Below are 27,355 nucleotides of genomic sequence, written 5' to 3'. Positions count from 1 at the left end.
TCCCACGTCACACCTTTACATTTCTACACCCTACTGCACGTTCAATGGCTTCAAATATGTCAAATGCTATAAGTAAGGGCCCTTTTACACCAGCCAATAGCCAGAGATTTTTTTTTTTGGGGGGGGGAGTTATTAAACAAGTGCAGATCAAAAAGATTGGCGCCTCCTTTCGTTGCCTTCACATGGTCCAATTCAGACTCTGCGGGACGAACAACTGTACATGCAATGAATCATCCCGCAGACTATCACCTCTATTGGTTCCACATTCACATGGAGGGACATGCTGCTGAGAATGATAATTTTTCTGGCTGCACAAACTGGCCGATCAGCCAACGAATGAAGAGCATTTGCCAATTTGTTGGCTGCTTGTTGTCCTGTTTTTATACGGGGAAATGATTGGGTGAACGAGCCAATCATGATTATTAGCCCATGTAAAAGGGCCTCGAGTCTGTGCTCACATTGCCATTGTGAGCCGAGGTTGCGGATTTCATCACGTTTGATGGTAAGAACCTTGACAAAACCTCATTGAATGGGGTTAACTGGCTGCTGTTTGGGTCCATCTAAGTTTAGCATATTCACACGTTCATGACCCAACTGGCCTGGATATTCACCCAAGTCATCATAAGGCCTGTCAGCAGATTTTTAGGTTTTTTTGTGTTTTTTCTCTTTTTTGATGGATAAACTTACCAAACGGGAATAAAGGAATATTACAAAGTTACTGCTTTTCAAACCGTTTTAGCTTAAAACATACAGACAATTACTTTACATCTTGATTTCAAGCATTTACAGGATAGGAAGAGCATGTTGATAAAGAGTCACATCATTGAAAACTTTCTGAGCTGTAGCCATGGCTGTGGAGTCGGGGTCAGTTTTGGGCAGAGTCAGTAATGTAATATGTAAGGATGAAAAAAAAGTCACATGTCTATCCAATTCAGTCCATTCTCCGGCTATGTTGATCCAGAGGAAGGCAAAAAAAACATCAAGTAGAAACCAATTTTCCTCATTTTAGGGAAAAATTCCTGCCCAACTGCAATCTGACAATCAAAATAATCCCCGGATCAGCGACCCTTCTAAAGTAATCAGTGATATAACATATAATATTGTAACACTCAGGAAAGGCGTCCAGGCCCCTCTTGTATTCTTAGTGAGTTTCTCATCACCACGTCCTCAGGCAGAGAGTTCCACAGTCTCACTGCTCTTACAGTAAAGAACCCCCTTCTATGTCGGTGTAGAAACCTTCTTTCCTAGACGTCACAGTCCTGGGTATAAACAGATGATGGGAGAGATCTCTGTATCGCCCCCTGATATATTATACATATTTATTGGGTCGCCCCTCAGCCGTCTCTTTTCTAAACTAAATAATCACAATTTTGATAACCTCTCTGGGTATTGTAGTCTGCCCATCCCATTTATGTTCCAATTCCTGCTTCAAGATTAAACTAACTTTTATATATTTTTAAAATATATTAAATAGTAAAGTGCCCCTCCAGTCAGTCAAAATGTACATGTTAGTCAGTACCTGCGGGCGATGATTACCTTGTATTTATTGCTCTTGGATCTTGCTGCTTAGTGGCTTTTTAGCTCTGCTCTATTAGGACAGAGCTGTGATTATAATTTACTTGCATTGCCTAATATGGGGTAGTCTGGGACACACCCCCTGCCTGCCTCTTCTGCAGCCTGAACCAATGATTACACAGAGGGTATATCCCAGACTACTTCAGATTAGACACTGTAAGTAAACTATAATCACAGCTCTGTGCTAATGGAACAAATCTAAAAAGCAGCCAAGGTGCAAGATCCGAGGACCATAAATAGCAGGCAATCATCTCCTGTAGGTACTGAATCACATACCAATTTTGAACTCCTGGCTGAGGGGTTGTCCCGCGAAACAAAGTTGGGGTATACACTTCTGTATGGCCATATTAATGCACTTTGTAATGTACATTGTGCATTAATTATGAGCCATACAGAAGTTATTCACTTACCTGTTCCGTTGCTAGCGTCCCCGTCTCCATGGTGCCGTCTAATTTTCAGCGTCTAATCGCCCGATTAGACGCGCTTGCGTGGTCCTGTCTTCTCCCTTCTGAATGGGGCCGCTCGTGCCAGAGAGCGGCTCCTCGTAGCTCCGCCCCGTCACGTGTGCCGATTCCAGCCAATCAGGAGGCTGGAATCGGCAATGGACCGCACAGAAGACCTGCGGTCCACCGAGGGTGAAGATCCCGGCGGCCATCTTCGCAAGGTAAGTAAGAAGTCACCGGAGCGCGGGGATTCGGGTAAGTACTATCCGGTTTCTTTTTTAAACCCCTGCATCGGGTTTGTCTCGCGCCGAACAGGGGGGGCTATTGAAAAAAAAAAACCCGTTTCGGCGCGGGACAACCCCTTATTTTAATATAATAAACTTGCTACTATTATACCAGAACCCTGTATGAAGGAGCAGACTGGAGTGCAGGGAAATAAAGTAGTCGAAAGTTTGGATTACAGACTCCACAACCTTGGTTGTAATCAGAATGGTCTAATATCTTATTGTCTTGGATTTCCACATACTGATATCTACCTAAGAAATCTTGTTATACTGAAAACCCTGACATTATTCATTTTATGAAAAGACAAAAAAATCTAACTATGGCAATGTCCTCTACAGGGAGACAAAGGTCAAATGGGGCCAGTTGGAGAGACTGGAAGTCTAGGTGACACTGGAAAGTCAGGAGAGCCAGGCCCAAAAGGATCACGGGGCACAAGAGGATTACTGGTGGGTATTTTTGAATGTGGAAGAAATCAAGTGCAATCAGATGTAACAGAACAACCTAAATGCAACATAGAAGCGTCTGTGTTTGTTTGTATCTTTGATATAAACTCTATTCAGATCAAAGAACGGCAATCATTACGAGAGCCAAAGAAGACATTCTCCTTCATAATTCCAGGGGGCATAGCCATGAGAGGGGTTCTTATCACCACAGGTCCTGCAGGACGGGGTCTTATTTACTTCAAGTGGGATAAATAAAAAAGTCTATGATAATCAGATGCCCAATTTGCAGAAAAACAGCCAAGCAGGAAGCATTGCACCAAATGTAATTGTCATTCGCTTGTGTTTGGACAGGGTCATTTAGGAGCCATGGGACCAGAAGGGGAACCTGGGATCCCAGGATATGGGGTACGAACTTTGACAATGTTTCTCTCTGCCTCGTTTTAATAATACTTTGTTTAAATGTTTTTGTTTTTTTTGTAAAATGTAAATACCTTTGTTATTAAATGTATACTTTGTCCAGGAAGCCTAAGGCCTCATGTCCACGGGGAAAAGCGGGCCGCCTCGGATTCTTCATGCAGAATCCCGCAGCGGGTCCCTCCTTTCCCGCGGACATAAGGCTAAAAGTACTCACCTGTCCGACGCTGCGGACCTGCCCTCCGTCGCGGCCGGGTCTTCTTTCTCCAGCCCGGCGGATGTGCTTGGAACACCGGCAGCGTGCCGCAGCACGCATGCGCCGTGCACTCCATTTTTTTTTTTTTTTTAACTCCTGCTCTCCCGCGCCGGAGAGCAGGAATTCAGCTGCGGGTGGCGCCGCGGATCCGGACGGCTTCCATAGGCTTCATTAGAAGCCTGCGAAAACTGTCCCCGCGGGAGACCCGCACTAAAATGGAGCATGCTGCGGGTGTTTTACCACACACGCAATCCTCGCCTCAAGGGAAAATGACATCCGCAGGTATTTAATTACCTGCGAGTGTCCAATGCATCCCTATGGGGTGCAGATCACGCGTGCGGGTAACCCGCTGCGAATCTGTCCCCGTGGACATGAGGCCTAACAAAATAACTTCACATCCTTGTTTTAAGGCCCATTTAGACCCAGCAATTCGGTCAAAGCCATCTTTTGAGCAAGAATTGTTGGGTCCACATGCACGGACATTGTGCAGTTTTCGTGCACGAGTCATTCATCGTTCAATTCTAGTTTTTTTTAATTGAGAGATGAACTGTTATCAGCGGTGCAGGCTGTTATCACAGTCGGCAGCACTGATAAGATTCTTGCAGTCTGCGTCCCGCTGGTAGTTCACAGTGGGACACGAGCTGTAATTGCGGAGAACAATACCGCTGTTGCTTATGCAGAACAGCTGTATTGTTTGCCGAGCGATAGCAGCGGTGTCCCGCTCCGCCTGTATAGCTCTTAAGTAGCTACTTAGCTACGATAGACTATGCAAAGATGATCGCTCAAAGCTGTCACTCAAACTATCGTTTGAGCGATCATCTGTCAGTGTGTGTAAATGGGGTCTTATCAGTGTAGGGGGTTTAATAGCAGTACAACAGATGACAGGTTTCATTTAATCTGCTTGGCGTGCCCCCATAGCAGACCCAGCTTTCAACAGTGCCCCATGACGGTTGACCTCAAACAGAGTCCTCATAATCAATCTTGCCTGCCACATTGCTCCCTTAGCAGAGCCAGCTTGCAACCCACCTTCCAAAATTAACACAATAACACAGTCAGCCTGCTACAATGGAAGAGGAAGGAGGAAGTCTATGACACATACAGATGCACCATACATTCTTTCTAGAATTGTGCCACGTACTCCTAAAAGGAACATGTGCCCCAGGTTGAGAAATTGGTGTCTCTGGGAATGTTGTTCATTTAGACCTTTTATGGACAGTTATTTTATTGGATGCTATTCAATGATTTAAGATATTTTACCTGATCGGCTTGGGGAAGTTCTAATAAGCCTGTTCAGGAACCTCACAACAAAAAAAATACCATTCCAAGAACAGAATTGATAGTAAGCACTGATATATAGTTAGTATGACTCCAGGTAAATAGCAGATCGCGTACTTGGTAATGTAGCAACCTATTAGTGAAAGCATAGGCAACTCTATAGGACAAACAACCAGTCAGCTACCAATACTCTGCAAAAAGCAATAGGTTATTTGAAAATGTTCCAATTCTGATTTAGGCTACATGAACATGGCATCTTCACCGGAGTCTGAAAATTGCTTCCGGACAGAAAATGGCATGCAGACGGAACCCTGGACGGCTCCATAGGCTAGAATTTGTAAAGCAGAGACCAAAGCTGCAAATCTTGGTCTCTGTTTTAGCAGATTTCCAGTTGGACAGAATGGCATAGTCAACCAAAATGCCGGAATTGAAAAGAAACCAGCTGAGTCTGAGACCAAGGAATGTAGTTTTGGTAATAGCAGCCTATGGAGCCGTCTATGGCTGCATCTGAATGCCTTTTTCTTGGGCATCCACTGAACCCGAGGACAGATTCCCTGAATGTGGATGAAGACACCATAGGAAGAGTTAAACAGTAGACTAGACAGAGGTATATAATGCATCCAAAAATACATTTAGTACCCAGCTGATACCCACCAAAAAAGTATGTGCCCCCCGACATGTTTCGCCACCAGTACTTCCGTGGTGCTATCCTTTCTAATTATGTTTAATGAATGGATCTAACACTTGGTTAAGTATTCTGAGTATGTGTACTATCATGTAGGTTATGTAGGGTATGAATTGGTCGTTAGGTGTTTAGAACGCTTTTTCTAATATTTATTGGCCCACTTTCCTCCACTATTGGGGTCACTCACTCACATAGATGTTATGTTATAGATACTTTATTTCTAGTTTGGATCATTCAGCTTTGCAATGTGTTGACTTTGATTCCCACCACATAACCGTCATTTTCAGGCGTCTTGTGGAAAATCATTGTCTTTTCCTATTCCGTTATTACTTCGACTTCCTACATCTGCTTTTCTGCAAACAGAAGAATATGAGTTCCAGTAAAGTTGTAATGTCCAATATAACAATGTCCTGACTTCAGTGTTCTAGGAGCTTCTTCATAATGATTTTCGTCAATCCTATTTAATGAGTTTTTGCAGACACTTAAGCTACAATGGAAAAGACAGACCTTTCCTTCCACAACTAAGATGCACAAAAAAATGTACAGTTGGATAATCGTTTATTATCCCGATGCTTATTGGCACGAGACTTCTTCTATATATCAGTATTTGGTTTTGCATTAATTTCATATTAATATTGATTACTTATTGATTCATTAGTTCCCGATAAATGTCATTAAGGGGTTGTCCAGCTTTGAGCTACTGATGAGCTAGAGTAGGTCATCAATAGTTGATCAGAGTGGGTACGCCACTAGTGGCACCCATTAATCAGCTATTTGTTGGAGCGTGTTCACAGAGTATGGTGTCGGTAGCGGACAGCTCCGAACACCTTGCAGCTGCCCTGATTGGTATTGCAGACACTGTTCCCATTAACTTAAATGACAATACTAACGCAGGCTCCTGCAAAGTATATGGAGCTGTCTGCTACTGGCTCCGTACACAGTGAACGTGGCCTGGCATTGATTGGTGGTGGTCCCTAGCGGTGTACCCCCTCTGATCAACTATTGATGACCTATCATGAGAATAGGTCATCAATAGTTCAAAGCAGGTCAACCCCTTTTGAGAAGGCAGGGTTCAGGGCAATCATCTTGACCGCCCTTTGCACCCCTAGTAAATCGCCAGTGTGACACTTAGCTTGAGGAGAAATGTAGTGTTACAGGACAGCTGTTCACATGAATGGCAGTTCTGTAATAATGCGCGCCAGAAGGTCTGCCAGGACAGGAACTGCTTGCCACTGAGTGGCTCTCTGTTCTGGGACACAGAAGAGGGTCCCAACTAGGAGATCCCACTCTGTGATGTTCATATGCCCTAATAGGGTATATATACTGGGGATGTCACCTTGGCACAACTCCTAAGTGCACCATCTATTTAGGCCTCTACTTGCTATTAGAGCTTATCCAATTTTCCACGTCTACCAAATTTCTTGGTTGGTTTGCAAATAAGTAATGAGAAAGCTATTACAACTTCTGTTGTCTCTTTCCATTTGGATCTCTCATAGCAGAGATGCTTACATGTACTATATAGATATAATTTACATGTATATTTCTGTTCAGGGCCATCAAGGGCCGACGGGACCCACAGGACCACCCGGGCCTAGAGGAGAAAAGGTAACAATTATAGCATTTTAGCTGTCATGGATGGCTTGACCCCATATAACATATGTACTATTAAACATAGTCCATTATAATTCTTCCAACTTGGGCTCTGGGCTGTATATGTTATGGTTACTAGTAGAGATGAGCGAATCTACTCATTTCGAGTATTTACTCGATCGAGCACCGCGATTTTCGAGTACTTCAGTACTCGGGTGAAAAGATTCAGGGGGCGCCGGAGGGCGGGGGGAGGCATGGCGGCACGGGGGGTAGCAGCGGGGAACAGGGGGGAGCACTCTCTCCCTCTCCCCCCCCCCCCCCCCCCCACTCCCCGCTGCAACCCTCCACTCACCCACGGCGCCCCCCGAATCTTTTCACCCGAGTACGGAAGTACTCGAAAATCGCGGTGCTCGGGCGAAAAAGGGCGTGGCCGAGTAGGTTCGCTCATCTCTAGTTACTAGCATTGGAGTCTTCAGAACAGTGATTTTTGCTTTTAGGGCCATAAAGAAATCCAGAACTTCTAATTGATATCATAGATGTTTCAAAACGTTGGTGATCAGCGGCCTGTTCATGGACAGTTGTATTTGTCCTGGTTAGTGTTGACTGCACCGAAAGGATGTAGACCCAAACCTTGGGTGGTCCATCTCTGCCGAACCTGATAAAAGAAGGAAAAATAGGAAAAGGGAGAAGGAAGACTTAAAAAGAAAGGGAAAACATTTCTTTTATTTATTTTTTCTTCTTTAACTTTGCATTAAAAAACGCTCAAAAGTACTTAGATACAGCACTAGATGACCCAAGAGTGTTATGGCTCTTAAACATTCTTATACACCAGTTTTAGACCAATTCAGACAAACAATCTTTTTGCTGATATTTGGCGAACCGACTGAACCAAACTTCTAAAGTTCGCTCATCACTAGCCCTGGTGGATAAGTGTTCTACTGCTCTCTGCTAAGAGGTTGGTGATTTACATCTCATCTGCTGTCTTCAGTGTGCAAGCAGCTCGGAGCAGCACATCCGATCAAATGAGAAATGACTGTATTATTCTTCCCTGTTTGAAATGCTGCAAAGACGTGGTCGTTCTGGCATTTTAGCTTTTCTCAATGGATCACATGAGGCATAACTGAGAGCATTAGCCGTGCCAAGCACTAACATTAAAGTACAGTATTGTAGTTTATCATTAACTGCCTTTTTGAGGCCGGGCCCTGTTGCCTGGCAGTGGGCCAAATCTAGTTGCTTTGGGCCCTGTGGCGCAGTATGTTGAGTGGAATGTATATTAGATCTTTATCTTCCATAGTTGTGTCTGTAAATACGGTTTTGGTGCATCAACGGCACATGTAATTGATGAACAATAGTAAATGGGAAGCATTGAGCACTACAAAAAGCTTTTACTTTCTATGGCAGTATCTGAATGCAGTGGCAATGGGGAAAATGTACTGGAGCGAAACACAAAACTCTCTGCCTACTTATACTACTGATGCATGATCCAGCACTAGACAAGCCAGCAGAATACACCTTCATTTACCTGGGAGCAGCATGTGCTGGTGGGAACACACATGAAGGAGCACAACCATCTATCTCTTCTCCTACATGTGATTGACACCACTGGATCCCCATAAGAGTATGGCCTCAACATTCACCGATCATTTATCTGTGGTTTATCATTATGGCTGAAGTGGATATCATTGAAGTGAATACTTTCAAAATTAGGCAGCAAGTGATATGTTAGAGGAAAGAAAAATGGGCAAGAGTTGGTGCAAAGATGTCCCGTGGGAAGAAGATAAGCCGAAAATGTGATGCTTTGGATGATGTTCTGCTGGCTACTGGGGTCCTGGCATCATGTGGACGTGACACGTACCACCTACCTAAACATTGTGCAGACAAGTACCCCCCTTCATAGCAGCGGTATTCCCTAACGGCAGTGCCTTTTTTCAGCAGGATAATGCGCCTGGCTACCCTGCAAAAATTCTTCAGGAATGGGTGAAGAGCATGACAAAGCGTTCGAAGTGATGACTTGGCCTCCAAATTCACCAGATCTAAAACCAGTTCAGCATCTGTAGGATGTGCTGAAAAAACAAGTTCTATCCATGAAAGCCACATCTGATAACTTCTAGGACTTAACTTAAAGAGGGGCTGCCATTTCCTCATATCGGCAGGGTCGGCTGCATATCTTTGCAACTGTGGCCCCGTTGACTCCAGCAATGTCTGTCTTTTGTTTATACTTAACTCTGTTCCCCCTTAAAGCTCTTCTTAAATTTGGCTTCTTGCATTTTGAATGCGCCAAGTGATACCTACTACTTACTGTCAATCAAGTCAGATACCAACCATGGACCGTGAGCGATGGGGACCACCCACTTGACATATTCATAGTGCTGAGAGCTGAGTCTAAGAAGAGCTGGAATGACAAGAAGTGTGAGAACTGAGTCTAAGAAGAGCTGGATACTGAAGACATAGATTGTTGGGCACAGTTGCGCACCCACCTCACTGTTGTGCAGATATTGTCGGTTCCCTTTAAAGGGGTTGTGCTAAGATGCACAATCCTTTTGAGAATGTGGGACTTCAGTTGATCGCCTCGAGTATGGCTCTTGGGGGTGAGCTGATTTTGCTGGGGGAAGTTGTGGCCAGCCTGACATTTCCTACATCTGTTGTATGAAATGTAGTATTATAAATGTAGCATTACAGGACAGTCATTCACATGTAATAACAAGGCGGCAGAATGTCTGCAAGGGCAGGAGCCACTCTTACTCGGTGCCTTTCCATTCTGGGACATATGTGGAGGTCCTAAGTTGGGGACTCCTCTCTATGATGTTAATAGGGCATATGCACAGGGATCCAATCTTGGCACAGCTTCATTAAGGGATCTGCTGTTAAGGTCTTGGTGCCCGATACCACAGGACACCTTCAGAGATCTTTTGGAGTCCATGTCACAGTGGATCAGAGCTGTTTTGTTGGTACAACAGGGACCTACACTATAGTTGATGGCTGACCTGTGTATGTGGGCCCCTGCTGAACAAGGTACATGGCCAAAACAAATATTCATTCATTATTCATTTAGACTTCCTAAAGAATGATTATATAGGGAGAACCCAGTTCTCTGAGTTATACAGCAAGAAACCATATGGAAGAACACTGAGAAATGTGACCAGACGCTCAAAATGTAGGAAATCCAGAGCTGAACAGGGTGGGCTATTGTCAAATATATGATTTTGTAATTCCTAAATCTTACTGATGAGCATATTTCTGCATTGCAGGGTTATCCTGGAGAAGACAATACTGTAATGGGACCGCAGGGATCCCCAGGTGAACCAGTAGGTTTTTCCCTAAAGCCTTCTTGTTTCAGGAGTTATATCCTCTTCTGTTAGGCCTATAAAGCATACACATAGTCACTATAGGGTTGTAGAGCTACTAATTAATATTATGCTAATTAAAAACTTTTTTGTGATGATGAATAAATAAGTTAAACAAAAATTCCAGAATAATCTGCACAATTGCAAAGTAATTAATCGGCATCCTAGGGCTTTCATAGTCGGATGAACTACTTCTCCATTGTTGATGCTTCTAAAGGCCCTTTTACATACAACGATTATCACTCAAAATTCGCTCAAAAGCCATTCTCTAAATACATGCAATGAAGTACTAAAGGGCTGATTCAGCCACTAGTACCTATGCAAAATGATCGCTCAGAACTGTCCGTTTCATCTGTGTGTGTAAATGCACCTTAACACCGGTGACCATATCTTAGAGTACATATAGTAGGAGAGCACTTGGAAGGGTCACATTTTGTTAATTGTTCATGCAGTTTGATATTATGTATTGTGTGGGGGGTTTATCTTTATACTGTGATGGGAAACATGAGATTAAAGGGTTTTTCTGGGCCATTTCTATTGATGACCTATCCTCATAATAAGTCATTAGTAGTTTTCCAGCTGAGGTCTGCCACTTGAGGCCCCGGACGATCAGCTGTGCAAATGCCTGCTATTGCCACCACAATACAATGAACAGAGTGGAAGCGATAGCTCCAACCCCTGTGTAGTGGCCGGCGCTTGTAATTGCAGGTAGAGCTCCCATTAAAATTACCAGCACCCACCACTACACTGGGAAGAAAAATATAGCTCTGACTCAATCTCATGAAAATATGTGGTTCAGTTTCATTGTGGCTCCCACAGGCCTCCCTGGCTCTAAAATTGATTACCTACCCGTAGAATAGGTCATCAATATCCGGGTTGATCTGGGTCTTTGAATCGGGTTGGAACTTTCAAAACACGGATTATTCCGGCTGCCATTATGGAGTCAGGAAGGAATTTTTCCCCCAAATGGGCTAAATTGGCTTCTGCCTCATTGGGCGTTTTTTTTTTTTTATTTTTTTTTTTTTTAACCTTCCTCTGGATCAACAAGGGGGATAGAAACCGGCTGAACTAGATGGACATTGTCTGCTTTCAGCCTTACATACTATGTTACTATGCAATATCTGATTGTTGGGGGCTGCCACTCAGGATTTCCACTGTTTAGAAGGGACTGTGGCGCTTGGGTGAGTGCTGTGGCCTCTTCTCTCCACACCAGTGACAGTGTGTTTTATAGTGGTGATTTCTGGTATAGCAACTGAATCCCAGTCGCTTGAATCAGACTGAGCTGCTCTTGGGCCACATGACAAACTATTGTGACGTCCTTAACCTGTGAAGGGGCTGTGGCTCTCAGCTTAGCATCACAGCCTCTTTTGTCAACTGATTGATTGGTGGGGGTTATCTGCTCGAGACCCTCACAATCAGATACTGATGGCCTACCCTAAAGTTAGGTTATCAATATTAGAGTCCCGGAAAACCCATTTAATCCACAACAGAACTCTGAGGCTGAGCCTGAGATGAGCGGAGTTTCATGTGGATCCGCATGCAGATTTAGCTCCAGTTAATGAGGTCCATCCACTTGCAGCCGTACGATGTGGACTGCGTGCGGAAACCGCATCAAGAATTGACATGTCAATATTTTTCCACGACACAGATTTTCAAAATCCATGCCATAGGAACTATGGGGACGATTTCCATAGCATTCTATAGAATGCTAGAATGGCATGGATTCTACGCCGGGATTCCCTGTGAAATTCCACCATGTAAATGGGCCTTAAAGGAGTTTTCCGTGATAATCAGCAAATTGCCCAAAGCCAGGGCAATCTATATCATCCATTTACAGTGTAAGGACCTTTACACACAGAACGATTATCTTTCAGTTTCCTGCTGGATCATGCAAAACTGTAAGCTCATTCAGTGTCCATGCTACCAGCGACTGAATGACGAATGATAATTCATTTCCTCATTATTCATCATTCAGTTTATGCAAGCGTGAAAATCAAAGAAAGATCAGCCTGTGCAAACACAGTCGTTCATCTATGAATGACTGTTAATTGTGGATGGAGGCGGGCGGCCGGAAGAGATCTCTGGCCCGATCCACCTCCATTCAGTGACTGTATCACTCCTGTATGAAAGCGCAGGACTGATGATTGTTGGGACGACTTTTGGGCACTTAAGCACTTGACAATTGTCCCATGCAAAATAACCCTAACTAAACTTATAACATGCGAGAAGTTGTTTTTTTTAACGTTTTGATTAGTAGAGGGTCTGGGTGCTGAGACCCCCACAATCACTAAATTAATGGCAGAAGTGCTCAGCTGAGCCCAGTTGGCTGTTCAGAGCAGTGTATGGGCTCCATAGAAAGTCTGTACAGTTCGTACACAGTGATTTTAGTGATTGGTGGGGTCTCTGCACCTAGCCCCCCACTGATCAATATTTCTCACAGGTCACTATGACATGTCGGCCTTTTTTTTTGATTACACTTTAATTACTCATCACTGCCAGGCTTTGTTTACTTGGCTGCAGCAATGACATGCCCATGTACCCTACTTGACCGCTGCAGCCAATCACTGGCCTTGGCAGTAACTACCCCTATATACAGGGATCGTATTTGATTTCTGCTATGGCCACTCATCCACTCCGCTGGTGTTGTCGTACATGATCTGCTGTATTTTTTCTTGTTTAGACAATGTGAATACTCTGTGATGAGGTTTTAAGAATTAATCCATGATCTAATTGTAAATGGTCAACAATAGACTAAAAATACACTGTTCTATGTAGGGTCCTCCCGGAGAACGTGGAGACAGGGGTGAACCTGGAGATGAAGGCTATAAGGTAATTATACGCAGCTCTGTGCCCCATTCCATATTCTAGTGGCATTAGGCGCCCACATCATGATAAGGGCATTTGAGGTCCTTTTATTCACCCCCCTGCAGTGTTTCAGCTCTATATGTATTTGAAGGTCTTTTGGATCAAGTTTTTTTGGCTTGTACCACTGTTTAACTTATCGAGTGCTGCTATACTTCTGCATAGCACAATAAGTGCAGTACTTTCATTAGCAGTCCTTAGTATGTGTCGCTCTAGGGTACAGTGTCATTCATAACCATCTGGAAGAATAATCTGTGAGACAATGTCCTCTTTTTATAGGGCATAATTGGTGTAGTTGGACCAAGAGGAGCCATCGGGCAGCAAGGACCACCAGTAAGTTTCCAAGATTGTTCTGTATATTATGAATACTTTTATATTGGAGTTTATAAAGACGTTGATTCATGAAGACGACTACATTTTAGACAGAAACTGTCTTGGTGATGAGCTGCTGATGCAGGGGGAAGCCATGTCTCCCAAACATAGCATTATATGCCTGCCATACAAGTCAGGGGCCAACCGTGTAACGCATCAACAGATGGAGTCCACTAGAGCAGCGTCCGCTCTTTTGCTTAGTATCTCTCCATTCTGGCTCACAGAATTGACTCCTGAATAAGGAACCCCTTTTATGACATCTATATGCCTTAATATGGTAGAATCCTGGTGCTTTGTTCATGTGACCGTAGGCGTAGGGGGGCAGTGAGGGACTAAAGGTCCGAGGTTCACTGTGGTGACTGGTTAGTATGAAAAGATGCTCTTGATATCCAATGTGGAGAAGAAAATTGGATGGAGCAACCCAAAATTGGTGCCTAGGGATCTGAGATGGTTTGGTGTCTGTGAGCAGAAAAATAGAGATGAAGTTAGAACTGAGGTGCTGCCAACCAAGTGGATGCCTCGCTGAGGAGGGCAAGCGTGAAATACTGCATGAAACAATCATAAAAAGCCTGGTGCATACGCAATCGTCCAGTGAAGATGCTCCTGACTAGTGGATAAAGATTGATACCTTAATAAAGCACCAGCAGAAAAACGTGTTTCGAGGCCAAAGGCCTCTTCTTCAGTAAGGCCCCCTGTCCATGGCAGTTTATTCGCCGGCGGTTTACCAGCATAGCATTGCTATGGAAAGCATCGGCACCTGTCCATGAGCAGAGAATCATTGCGATTCTCCGCTCGCGGCAGGCAATTCGCATCACGCTGTGAATTGCCCCCATTCTCCGCAGTCAGCATATCTATTTGATAGGGCTGATCGGCGGAGATTTGCCGGCGGCTCCTGCTCCCAGGCAGTGGCGGCTCCCGCGGCGAAGCTTCGCCGCGGGATACTGCATCGCCCGTGGACAGCCGGCCTAAGACTATGATACAGATGAGGTTGGTAGGGTTTATGTAAAAACAAGGGTAAGGGGAAACATAAAAAACAGAAAAAGAGGAACAAAATGATAAAAGAAAAACCGTATACAAAGAGAGAAGCTGTGTAAATATCCAGTGTGTGATGTGGAGTAGACTGGAAACAAATAACTCTTTGACATTTAATGGGAGGCTTTGTAAAGCCTCGCCTCATTCATGGCTTTAGCCTACTGTTGTATTCTTTCCCATGCTTTACACTGCAGCGCCAAATGTTCACTTTTGCTGTTCTGTATAAGCAAAATGCCGCCATAAACTCACCAGGAAGGCAGAACTCAGAGTGCTTATTTCTACCCAACAAGGAGAGCATACAAGAAGCTAAACCACCTTAGAAGAAGTCCAGATTGTTAGTTATTTGCTTCTTTTCTGACTGTATTTTGACAGTCCAACGCTGGATCTGCCTTCTATACAGAAAACTGCACATGGACAGAACCAGGAGGGAACCATAGGGATCAATATATGAGACGGAGACCTCTTTGGTCTCTTATCTTTTACATAGGATAGAAAAGCGCCGCCATCTGCACTTTTTATCCACTGTTAAATAATCTTTATTTGTATAGCGCCAACATATTCCGCAGCGCTTACATAGACAGGGGGAATACAGAAAGACAACACAAACATTACAGAACCACGGTTACATAGTAATCAGCTGATGGAAACAATAGGGGTGCGGGTCCTGCTCCAACGAGCTTACTTACTACAGATAATGGGGTGATACAGAAGGTAAAGGGGGTGGAGATGTGCACTGTATGGCGAAGTGGAGAGTGAGGGGTGATATACACATAGACAATGGTCAGAGATTTAGCCGTGTGACGGCAGAAACAGTATGACTGCAGGAGCGGTTTATGATGGCTAGCAGGGATTGTAGTCAGTAGGTCATTTTTAGAGCACGCCTGAAGTTCTGTGAGTCCTGGATTGCTCGGGTAGCCTTTGGTAGTGCGTTCCAGAGGACCGGTGCTGCTCTGGAGAAGTCTTGGAGGCGGTAATGAGAAGTTCGAATTAAAGGGGCGCTCAGTCTGGTTTCATTAGCAGAGCGGAGATCCAGGGCTGGTTGATGCATTGAGATGAGGGAGGCGATATAGGGGGGCGCTGCACTGTGGAGGGCTTTGTGGATGAAGGTAACGAGTTTAAATTGAATTCTGTATTTAACGGGCAGCCAGTGCAGTGACCGGCACAGGGCAGAGGCGTCCGAGTAGCGGCTGGACAGGAAGATGAGCCTGGCTGCCGCATTCAGGATAGATTGGAGGGGGGAGAGTCTGGTGCAGGGAGGCCGATCAGCAACGAGTTGCAATAATCGAGCTGAGAGTTGATGAGGGCAACAGTAAGCGTTTTTAGCGTGTCTACAGTGAGAAAAGAGAAGATTCTTGTGATGTTCTTGAGGTGCAGCTGACATGTTCGGGCCAGAGATTGGATGTAGGGGGTAAAGGAGAGATCGGAGTAGAATATACCCCAAGGCAGCGGGCATGCTGTCTGGGAGTTATGGTGGCGCCACACACTGAGATGGAGATGTCAGTTTTAGAGAGGTTTAGTTTTAGGTAGAGAGAGGACATGGTGTTAGAGACAGCGGACAGACAGTTGGTGATGTTTTGGAGGAAAGGTGCAGAGATGTCACTGGAAGAGGTGTATAGCTGGGTGTCGTCAGCGTACAGATGGTATTGGAGGCCAAATCTCCTGATGGTTTGTCCAATAGGGTCTGTGTAGATAGAGAAAAGGAGGGGGCCGAGGACCGAGTCCTGGGAGGCCCCAACAGCAAGGGGAAGAGGAGGGGAGGTAGAGCCAGCAAAGGAGACGCTGAAAGAGTGGTCAGATAGGTAGGAGGAGAACCAGGAGAGAGCAGGGTCCTTTAGGCCAATGGAGCAAAGCATACTGAGGAGGAGTTTGTGGTCAACAGTGTCAAATGCTGCGGAGAGGTCGAGGAGGATCAGTAGGGAGTAATCGCCCCTCGTAAAAGACTGACAGACAGGGAAATTGTGAGACAAACAGGAATGGAAATTTTGAAACTGAGACCAAAGTGATCTCCATCCCATATATTGACTCAGATTGTTCCCTCCTGCTTTCCGTCCACAAGTAATCCTCAGCATGGAGGTAAGAAAAGCTTTATGTGGCACAAATCTGTAAACTGGTCTCTACAAATACATTGTTACATTGTTCAACATTTTGATTATTTTTTTTAGGGGGAACCCGGTGAGAAAAGTGTTCGAGGGCAAAAAGGAGAGCGAGGGTTAGCAGTAAGTAGTTATACTAATATTTGGGTTTTCCTCATGTCATATGATGGATGGCCACCGCTATCTCCTGTGCATGGCCAGCTTAGAGGGCTTGTAACGGAATTTTAAGTTATTCCCTATCCATAGATTCAGGGATAACTTGCTGATCGTGGCGGTCTCACTGCTGAGACCCTCGCCAATCTCGAGAACGGGACTCCCATATCCCGCTCTCTTGTCACTGTGGGGGTCACTTCTTCCCCTCAGTGACATCACTCTGAATGGAGCGATAGTCGCACATGCGCTGTCAGTGTTCCATTTATTTCAGTGGGGCTGCTGGAAATACCTGAGTAGATGCTGCTTGGTATCTCTGCAATCCCATTTGAAGTGAATGGATCTTTGTGCTTGTGCAACCAGCACTCCATTAAGTCTCCTTCTTAGTGCTGGGGGACCCCATTTTTAAGATTGGCGGGGGTCTTGGCAGTGAGATTCCCACCAATCAGCAAATTATTCCCTATCCTGTGCTCTTGAGAATAATACTGAATGTAAAGGCCCATTTGCATGCAAGTATATTCTTTCAAATGATCAAAAGATTAGTGATCGTTTTGCATAAAATACTAATGGGTACTAATGCCCATTAGTACTGTATCGGCTTCATTTGCATGCAAATGAGCCTCCAGGTACTGTTGCAGAACTCAACAGGTGGTCTGAGCTCTGCAATTAGCTCTATTGTTCAGTCACAGGCTGATAAGAGAAAACAATGTTATCTCTAGCTCCTGTGGAGAACACAGCTTGCGGTCTGAAGGATAAATTTTAAGCTCACCTAAAAATCATCATTCAGACGAAATGTGCACGATAGTAGCATTTACACGCAACGATTATCGTTCAAAAGCCATTGTTTTAACAAATGTTGAGCAATAATCGTTGTGTGTAAATGGGCTCTAAGTCAGAATCAATTTAGGATAAGTAATGTATGTACACAGTGACTCCACCAGCAGAATAGTGAGTGCAGCTCTGGAGTATAATACAGGATGTAACTCAGGAGCAGTACAGGATAAGTAATGTATGTACACAGTGACTCCACCAGCAGTATAGTGAGTGCAGCTCTGGAGTATAATACAGGATGTAACTCGGGATCAGTACAGGATAAGTAATGTATGTACACAGTGACTCCACCAGCAGAATAGTGAGTGCAGCTCTGGAGTATAATACAGGATGTAACTCCGGATCAGTACAGGATAAGTAATGTATGTACACAGTGACTCCACCAGCAGAATAGTGAGTGCAGCTCTGGAGTATAACACAGGATGTAACTCAGGATCAGTACAGGATAAGTAATGTATGTACACAGTGACTCCACCAGCAGAATAGTGAGTGCAGCTCTGGAGTATAATACAGGATGTAACTCAGGATCAGTACAGGATAAGTAATGTATGTACACAGTGACTGCACCAGCAGAAGAGTGAGTGCAGCTCTGGAGTATAATACAGGATGTAACTCAAGATCAGTACAGGATAAGTAATGTATGTACACGGTGACTCCACCAGCAGAATAGTGAGTGCAGCTCTGGAGTATAATACAGGATGTAACTCAGGAACAGTACAGGATAAGTAATGTATGTACACAGTGACTCCACCAGCAGAATAGTGAGTGCAGCTCTGGAGTATATACAGGATGTAACTCTGGATCAGAACAAGATAAGTACTGCTTATATTCTTAAAGCTCTGACCCACTTGTGCTGAATTTGATTGTTTAAACTCTACAAACAATTATATTTTAGGGCGCCATGGGAAAGAAAGGAATGAGAGGAGCAACTGGCAAGCCGGGAATTCTTGTGAGTTGTATGGATATTCTATATGACAAGTTATCCTTCCATTAAATTAAATATTACTGTAACATCATTCTATCTTCCCCCGTGTTACCACATTGCAGTCCTTACACTTTATATAGAACACATGTTCTGCTTCATCTCTAATCAGAGGCAAGAAGCCTGAAATAGTTTACAAGTGACAAGAAAATGTAACTACATGATGGACTCTGGTGTGATTCTATATAGTTAATTACATGGGCGAGTTACATAACTGTATCTGCAGAGACCTCGTAAATACCCAGCCATTGTAATTAGTGTGGAGCAAACAGAACCAATCGAACACTGTTTGGGGTCGAACTTTGCTAAAAGTTCAGTTTGCAGCAAACCCAAACCTCGGGTGGTTTGTTGTGGCCGAACCCACAGAAGGAGGTGGTGGTGGATCTCCTGTGGCCCAGCAGTTGGCACTATGGCCTTGCAGCACTGGGGTCCTAGATTCACATCTGACATCTGGATGGAGTTTGCAAGTTCTCGCTGTATTTCATAATAATCCTTTTTATTCGTATAGCACATGTATATTATGCAGTGCTTTACACCACTGGATCCTTTCTGTCCCTATTGGGGCTCACAGTCTTAATTCATGTATTAGTATGTTTTTGGAGTGTGGAAGCAAACACACACAAACATGAGGAAAGCATACAAACTCCATGTAGATGTTGTCTATGGTCAGATATGAATCTAAGATCCCAGAGCTTCAAGGCGAGAGTGCTAACCACTGAGCCACCATGCTGCGGCTTCCTGTTTCTCCTCAATAAATGTATGCACCATACAAATGTGATTATTACAAAGAACATACAAACTCGATGCAGATGATGTCCATAGAGAGATGTGAGCCTAGGACTCCAGTGCTGCAAGGCAACAGGATTATTAGTTTGGAGTATTGGTGAAGTTCCTGATTGGTTCAACTGCACTCCATGTAAAAAAATCCTTTCAATAGAAGTTGTCGGAATCAAATGAAACTTTCTCTGTGATTGTAATGTTTATATAAGTGATTACAATATCAGAGCAAAAGGAGCATTTATTGCAGAAAACTGACCCCTTGAAGGGAGGCTCTAGTACCCTGCTGTACCACTTCTAGCTTGGATACATGATGTGATACGGGGGGGGGGGGGGGGGCATGGAGGCTCTAGTACCCTGTTGTACCGCCTCTAGCTTGGATACAAGATGTGATACAGACAGTATGGAGGCTCTAGTACCCTGTTGTACTGCCCCTAGCTTTGATATAAGATGAAATATGGGCGGGCATGGAGGCTCTAGTACCCTGTTGTACCACCTCTAGCTTGAATGTAAGAAGTGATACAGGCAGGCATGAGGCTCTGGTACTGTGTTGTACTGCCTCTAGCTTGGATACAAGATATGATATGGGCGGGCATGGAGGCTCTAGTACCCTGTTGTACCACCATGAAGGCATACAGGTTCTGTATGGTATCCTGTGGCATATTGATCCACATTTGCTATAACTGAACCTCTAGATCGTGCAAACTCATAGGCTGTTGAAGTTGGCATTCCAGATGGTCCCATACATGTTCTATTGGTGATAAATCTGGCAATCACGCAGCCACAGAAGTGAGACAATGTTGTGGGGGCTCCTGTGACCCCCTTGTGTGTGCGGTCAAACATTATCTTGCTGGAAAATGCCTCTTGGAAGCCGCCATGAGAGGAACACATGTGGCTGCAGGATATCCTGAACATATCGCTGAGCTGTCATTGTCCCTCGTACCACTACTAGGGGTGACCGACTGTCGTATGCGATGGCCCCCAGACCATCACACCAGCAGGGGGCAGTGTGCCGCTCCTCAACAAAGGCAGGATTGAGGCGCTAACCCCTAGGTATTCAGACACGAACATGGCTGTCATCAGTGCCCAAACCAAACCTGAAGTCGTCACGGAAGACAACCTGGTTCCACTCTGTAGCAGTCCAGTTTAGTTGTTCACAACATTATTGCAAACGGAGGCGGCATAGGTAGGGTGTCGAAGACAGTATGCATAATGGGTGTTGAGAGACCAAACCTTCTTCAGCGAAGCTCCTGGAAATGGTTTTAACAGACATTGGCCTAGAACGATGGTGCCACCTGACTCTGGATTATGGACAATTAAACTATTGGAGCTGCTCGTGCTTGTTAGACACTCCTCTTTACTGGTGGTCCGTAGGGGGCGTCCAGATCCTGGTCACCTTGTGTGCCCTCACACATCCACCAGTCCCAACAACCCCTAACAGTCTGGTCAGGCGCTCCTCTCTACTGGTAGTCTGTAGGGGGCTTCCTGAGCCCGGTCACCTTGTGTGCCCTCACACATCCACTGGTCCCAACACCTCCTAACAGTCTGGTCAGACGGTCCTCTCTACTTGTGGTCTGTAGGGGGCGTCCTGAGCCTGGTCACCTTGTGTGCCCTCACACATCCACTGGTCCCAACACCTCCTAACAGTCTGGTCAGACGGTCCTCTCTACTTGTGGTCTGTAGGGGGCGTCCTGAGCCTGGTCACCTTGTGTGCCCTCACACATCCACTGGTCCCAACAGCTCCTAACAGTCTGTTCAGACGCTCCTCTCTACTGGTGGTCTGTCGGGGGTCCTGAGCCTGGTCACCTTGTGTGCCCTCACACATCCAACTGGTCCCTACACCTCCTAACAGTCTGGTCAGAACAGCCCAGTGGGAGACAATTAATCGATATGACCCTCCAGCTTCTCACATCCCAATAATGCGCCCCACTAATATCTGTTACTGTGTGATCTCATACATTGTGATACATTTTTCTACATGTGCATTTAGTGTTATTGGTGAGGAACATCTTCGTCAATCTTCCATTTACAAAAGTGATGCTGAAACAATTCAGCGAAGATGTATTGCAGTTCCGATCACTTTCAGCATAGGGTTACCACTTATAGGATTTTACTGAAATAGAGTACAGAAATATATATTTTTGTACTATAGTAAAGTCATTGTGGGAAATATAACACATTTCTGGTGTATTTTTGCACAGATCCTGCTTGCAAAATATTTGTAACTTTCGGCCCTCTTCAGGGTCCCCGCTTGGCATGGTTTCTTGGACCCATCTGATTTACTATAATTTACACCAGAAACTGGCTTAAATTATAGTGGAAATCTCTTCCAGCTCGGAGCTGGCACAAATTTCAGTCTGGCACACAGACAAACTATACCTGCAACAACTTTATTAAGAGACTTGGCACAGTTCCTTCTAGAACAGTCCTTACTTAGCATATAAGATGCTGGTCTATGTAAGTCCTCTCCATCATTGTCTTGTTTTACACTTCATAGTAAAAACTTGTAACCGGTAGCAGATATCAGTGCAGTAGATACAGTTCTATCCAGTCTAGGCAATGCTCTGTGAGCTTCTAAGCTGAGGACAGGCTCACCGGTAGGGACTTGGCACCCACCGCCACTGTGGTACTCTGATTGTCCAGCTGCCTCTCTGGAGGTGAAACTCTTACAAAGTCCTACCTGTTGTAGCGGTGATCTCAGAGTGGCGCAGCACTGAATACATACTGCCACATTCTTGGTCTAACACAATAGTCACTACTGGAGAAGCAACCTGTATGGCGGTACACTGGTATATCTTCGCCTGGTGGAAACAACGAACTGGGCTCACTAGGCTTGGCGTTTCACTTGGCTCTGACCACGGCCCTCGCTCTCTCAGCAGCTCTACTCTCTGGGCACACAACACTTACGGAAAACATGGACGTCACTTGGGTAATGGTCAGCACGCTTCAGGGAAACAACACAATGTTAAATATTCTCTCGCTCTCTGCCTCCCCCGCGCGCACACCGTGGTCGCCCTCTGATTCGCTCTTCCTGTGATCATGCTACACGTTTGTACAACACAGCGCAGGATCTTGAATATCCATAAATCACATTGTGTTTGAAAAACATGCCCTGATACTCTGACACCCCCTCTCAGAATGTTGCTGACACACAATTACAAATATGCGTAGTCACTTATCTTAAAGGGGAACACACCGACCATGATTAAAGAGGTTGTACCGCAATCCACTTTTATCACCTCTCCACTGACTCACTATTGCGAGCCCCACCAATCCCAAGAACAGTAAACCCGTGTCCCCCTCTCCTCCTCACTGTGGGTTTGCTGCACGCCCCGTAGTGAGGAGGAGATTGAATCGAGATAGTTGAGCATGCGCGGTACCGCTCCATTCTTTTTCAGTGGGACTGCTGTACATAGACGAGCGCTTGTACTTGACTGTTTCCATCACCCTACTGAAATTAATGCTCAACTGTCTCTCCATTCAATCTTCACATCACAGAAGGTGGGTGCAGTGAGCCGCAGGGACAAGAGGAGGGGGACACAGGACCCTTGGGATCTTGGGATCAATCGGGGTCTAAGCCATTAGACCCCTGCTGATCTGACTTTTATTAACTATCCCATTCAAAGGTGATAAACAATTAACATTATTAGCTAGCACTTTAGGGGATCGATCGCTGAGCATACCCATACATGTTTTTAAACCTCCGTGAACAGTCGACCTGCCAGTTGTTACATGTAGAAAGCGAACGTTCCGTCATTCCCATACTCTTGTACAGTTCCCCGAGCGAACGACGATCGACTGAATGGCAAAGAAGTGTAAACTATTATCTCCGTGTGTAAACTGGCTGCATTTTAAAGCAAACAACGCTGTACCGCGTGCTCGTCTGAGGGATTTCTCGCGCCGTGTAAAAGGACCCGTAGGCAGCTGCTACAGATATGTTTAGCTCACAGAGCATTGCCTGGACTAGATACAACTGTATCCACTGCTCAGCTGAGACCAGGACTAGATATCTAGATATAAATCCTCAAGAATTGATACACAAGGTATATTAGAAAGTTTCAGAACTTTGCATTGCGCTAAAGTTTATTTTACCTAAAACTGAAAAACTTTAATGTCATCAGAATACCATCATGAGTGTCAAATCTGTGTTACTTTCCCCAGGGCAAACCAGGTCCCATAGGGTTACGAGGCGCGGAGGGGTACCCTGGCTCTGATTCTGTGGTTGGATTTCCTGGAAAAGCAGGATTGCCTGGAAACCCGGGGCTGCCCGTGAGTATTGTGCAGGAGGCTCGTCCAGCGTCACAGTGTCTTCTGTATTTACTATTGGAGGTTATGTTGGTGTTTTGTCCCTTACAGTGAGAACTGTCATCGGGTGCCATAAGTGTTCTGTAGTACGTGAGGCAATTTGTGTAACAATTCATAAATAATGAGCCCTCCTAATAGTAGTCTTTATTTCCCGCTTAGCGAGTAATTATTTTGTGCCGGAATCCATGTAAAATCCTGAGTGTATGAATGGCGCCTGAGCGCTCCTTAACAGTGGATGAGTTATTAGGCCTGCTGTGTAGATCCTTCAGAATAATGTATTCCCAGGAGAACGCTGCACGCATACTGCCGCCATGATGCAGGAGGACCTGGGCTTACAATATACTATATCACTGCGGGAAGGATTATGTGGGGAGGATCAACAACTCTCCTGCTAATCTATATATGAGTAGTGCGCCAATACCTCCCTGTGTTTTGGTGCGCTTTACTCCACTTGCCCCCCTGAGTAGAATGTACAGTGAGCAAGAATATGGAGTATAGAGTGGTGTCGGCTTTGGTGGGATATATGGAAGGTGGCGATGTGACTTTCACCCATGGGCCCACATAAAACTGGAGCTGGCCCTGAGTGTGTCTCTAGAGAAGGGAGAAGAGCCTCATTTACATAGAGGGAGCATAATCTTTTACCCCCACTGAACTAGAGAATTGTAACCATTTACTGGGTTCAAATACTTTTCCTAATTTACCTTTAAATTGAACCTGTCAGAAACGAAGAACACCCTAAACTAGGTGTATAGCGTCATAAGGACAGGGGCCACTGAGTGCGCTTTATGCTTCCCTGCCTTACTGCTATGCACACAAGTACATCGTCCCATTCCATAGCTGATCAGTGGGGGTATCGGGTAGCAGACCCCTGCTGATCTACTATTGATGGCCTATCCAAAGAATAGGCCATCAATAGTTTACAACCGGATAGCGCCTTTAATCCCCTAACGCTCCAGAATGTACAGTTACGTCATGGAGGTTCAGCGTTTAAGTGGAGCGGGATTGCTCCATACACAGGGGGTACCAACTGTCCTTGACAACCAACGTCTGATCGCAGCTGTTAATGCTTTAAATGGCACCATGAATTTTGACAGCGCAATTTAAAAAAAAATATTAAATATGATTTTTAAAAAGTTTTATTATTAAAAAAAAATTTTACGTAATAAAATTTTAAGAATCCATTCCCTTTTGCTATATTTCTAATTAAAAAAGAAAAAAACAATATATTTAGTATCGCTGTGTCCGTAAAAGTCAGATATATATAAATAACACATTATTTATCCAACACAATAAACGTCATTAGAAATGAAAAATTCACAACATCAGAATGGCGCTTTTTTGGTCACCGCATCTGCAAGAAAAAATGTAAAAACTGATTAAAATATCATGTCCTCAAAAATGGCACCAATAGGAACTGCAGGACATCCTACAGAAAAACGAGCCTATATCAATGGAAAAATGAAAGTTACAGCTGTCAGAAAATAATTTTTATTTTTTCCCAAAATTATTTTATTTTGTAAAAGTAGTACAGCAAAAGTAACACTATATGTATTTTGTATCGCCGTAATCGTACCGACCCACAGAACAAAGTTGTCATTTTTGCTGCAATCTGTACGCCGAAGAAAATCCTTTTTTTTTTTTCCCCATTTCCCTCCACTTAGAATGTTTTACAAGTTTTTTAGTACATCATATGATACATTGCATAGTAGCAATGAAAAATACAACTCGGCCAGCAATAACAAGCCTCAGACCGCTTCATGGATGGATGGATAACGAACAGTGGGAGGAAAAACCCAAAAGAAAAAAAATTTAAAGCCTACATCTTTAAGAGGTTACACTTAGTTTCTGGTGCTCATAGGAGCGGACTTGTTCCCTTTGGGCTTCTCAAGGACTCCATACAGTGAAGCGCTTTATCTGCCGGTACATCTTCTGCTCACATGCTGCATATTCCATATGGTGAGCCACGCAGGGGCCGCTGACTGCTGCCTTACATCTTCTTTACTGCAGGCATGTGAGGTATCCGCATCCGTTACACAGAAACACATTTGATTTATGAATTGCGAAATAAAAGGGCCCCTCAGATGTCCTGAAGTGCAGAAGGATGCTCATATGTTGTGCATTCGGAATCCTTTCACATCCATGTATCTCTTCTTTTAATGTAATCCAGAAGCAGTACCCGGCCGTTTGATGTATCCATAAAAGATAAAAGTTATGGAAAAAGTTCTTCCGACTTCTTGGCTGTTTAGTTGTTTGTTTTTGGAAAAACCTTAGAAAATGAAATCTTAGCCAATTGCAAACTCACGAAATAAAGGAAAAACCTGAGTTTTATTAGCTGATGTGACAGAACATCTGCATTAAACATGCGGCGCTCCTCTTGTCCGATTGGCAATTTTTTTAGGAAGTATTTAAAGGAAATTGTACAAGATTAGAAAATAGATCTGCTTTTTTTCAGAAACAGCGCCAATCTTATCCATAATCTGAATTTGGAATTTCAGCCCAATTACATTCCAGGGAATGGGGCTGAGCCGCAATACCAGACATGTCCTATAAATGGGAATGGCGCTATTTCATGAATAAAGCAGGCATTTTTTTCAAATCTTCTGCATGTCGTTTATCTATAAGACATCCTGTTTACTGCGAATAGAGGCGGGTGGCCAGAGCGATTCCCAGATAGCTCCGTCTCCATTCACCGATTGATTCCCTCTCTTGTGTGGAAACACATGAGCGATTACTCCTGGGACCGCAGTTGGGAGCTGAAGCGCCAGATAGTCATCCTATGTCAAAGGACCCTAAAGGCCCATTTACACTGAAAGATAATCACTCAAAAAATCGGTCAAACAACAGTTTGAGTGACCGTTTTGAGTGATCATCTTTGCAAAGTCTATAGTAGCTAATTAAGAGTCATTGCAGACAGAGCAGGATTCTGAGGCGATAGCTCCAGGAACAAAGCAGCTGTTTTGTATATGCAAACAGTTGCATTGTTCTTGGCACTTTCAGCTGGTGTCCTGCTGAGAACTGCCAGCGGGATACCAGCTGAAAGAATGCCATCAGTGCCGCCCGCTGAGATATCAGTGTGCGGCACTGATGAGTCATTGGTTATTTCTAGCTTGCTAGAAATCAGCGATGAACTCCTAGTGCACGATGGCCGCGCATTTAGGCAGAACGATTATCACTCAAAAGACTGCTTTTGAGCGAATTTTGAACGATAATCTTTGTGTCTAAATGGGCCTTAAGACTCCTGAGCAACAAATCTGCATGATTATGTAATAATGCTGAAAAATAATCATTCCATAGTAAAGCATATTTGTCATTCAAGAGTCTGGAAAAGCTTGTTAATGGCTGCCATATTGGTGGCTATATCCACTGTCACTCAAACAGATTAAGGAACGTACCTCATAACCACAAGTCAGAGGGAGCATGAACACACAAAATCAGACATTGCAGACAGTATTAGACAGATAAACAATTGGAACAAGAGGGGCGAAGATCCTGTTCACAAGAGCTTACAATCTATGGGGAAGAAGGGTTGACACACAAGTTTATAATCTGAGGAAATAGGGGGACACGAGCTTAGTCTATGAGGAAATAGGGGGGGCACAAGAGTTTACAGTCTGAGGAAATGGGGGGGGGGACACACGAGC

At 44.4% G+C, this 27,355-nt stretch overlaps 1 protein-coding gene across 1 annotated transcript in view; it reads left to right on the top strand.

Annotated features, from left to right (window-relative positions):
* Positions 1–27,355, top strand: part of COL24A1 (collagen type XXIV alpha 1 chain) — a 276,971-nt gene that overhangs the window by 223,711 nt on the left and 25,905 nt on the right. The window contains exons 39-47 of the mRNA XM_066597768.1: positions 2,642–2,749; positions 3,098–3,151; positions 6,928–6,981; positions 10,215–10,271; positions 13,086–13,139; positions 13,452–13,505; positions 16,739–16,792; positions 18,546–18,599; positions 23,571–23,678. Coding sequence (XP_066453865.1) covers positions 2,642–2,749; positions 3,098–3,151; positions 6,928–6,981; positions 10,215–10,271; positions 13,086–13,139; positions 13,452–13,505; positions 16,739–16,792; positions 18,546–18,599; positions 23,571–23,678 — 597 coding nt within the window. The remainder of the gene's footprint in view (positions 1–2,641; positions 2,750–3,097; positions 3,152–6,927; positions 6,982–10,214; positions 10,272–13,085; positions 13,140–13,451; positions 13,506–16,738; positions 16,793–18,545; positions 18,600–23,570; positions 23,679–27,355) is intronic.

The sequence above is a fragment of the Eleutherodactylus coqui genome, chromosome 3, assembly GCF_035609145.1.
Source record: "Eleutherodactylus coqui strain aEleCoq1 chromosome 3, aEleCoq1.hap1, whole genome shotgun sequence".
Classification (NCBI taxonomy): Eukaryota; Metazoa; Chordata; class Amphibia; order Anura; family Eleutherodactylidae; genus Eleutherodactylus; species Eleutherodactylus coqui.
Note: the sequence above shows the minus strand (reverse complement) of the source record. Positions and strands in the feature narration are given on the sequence as shown.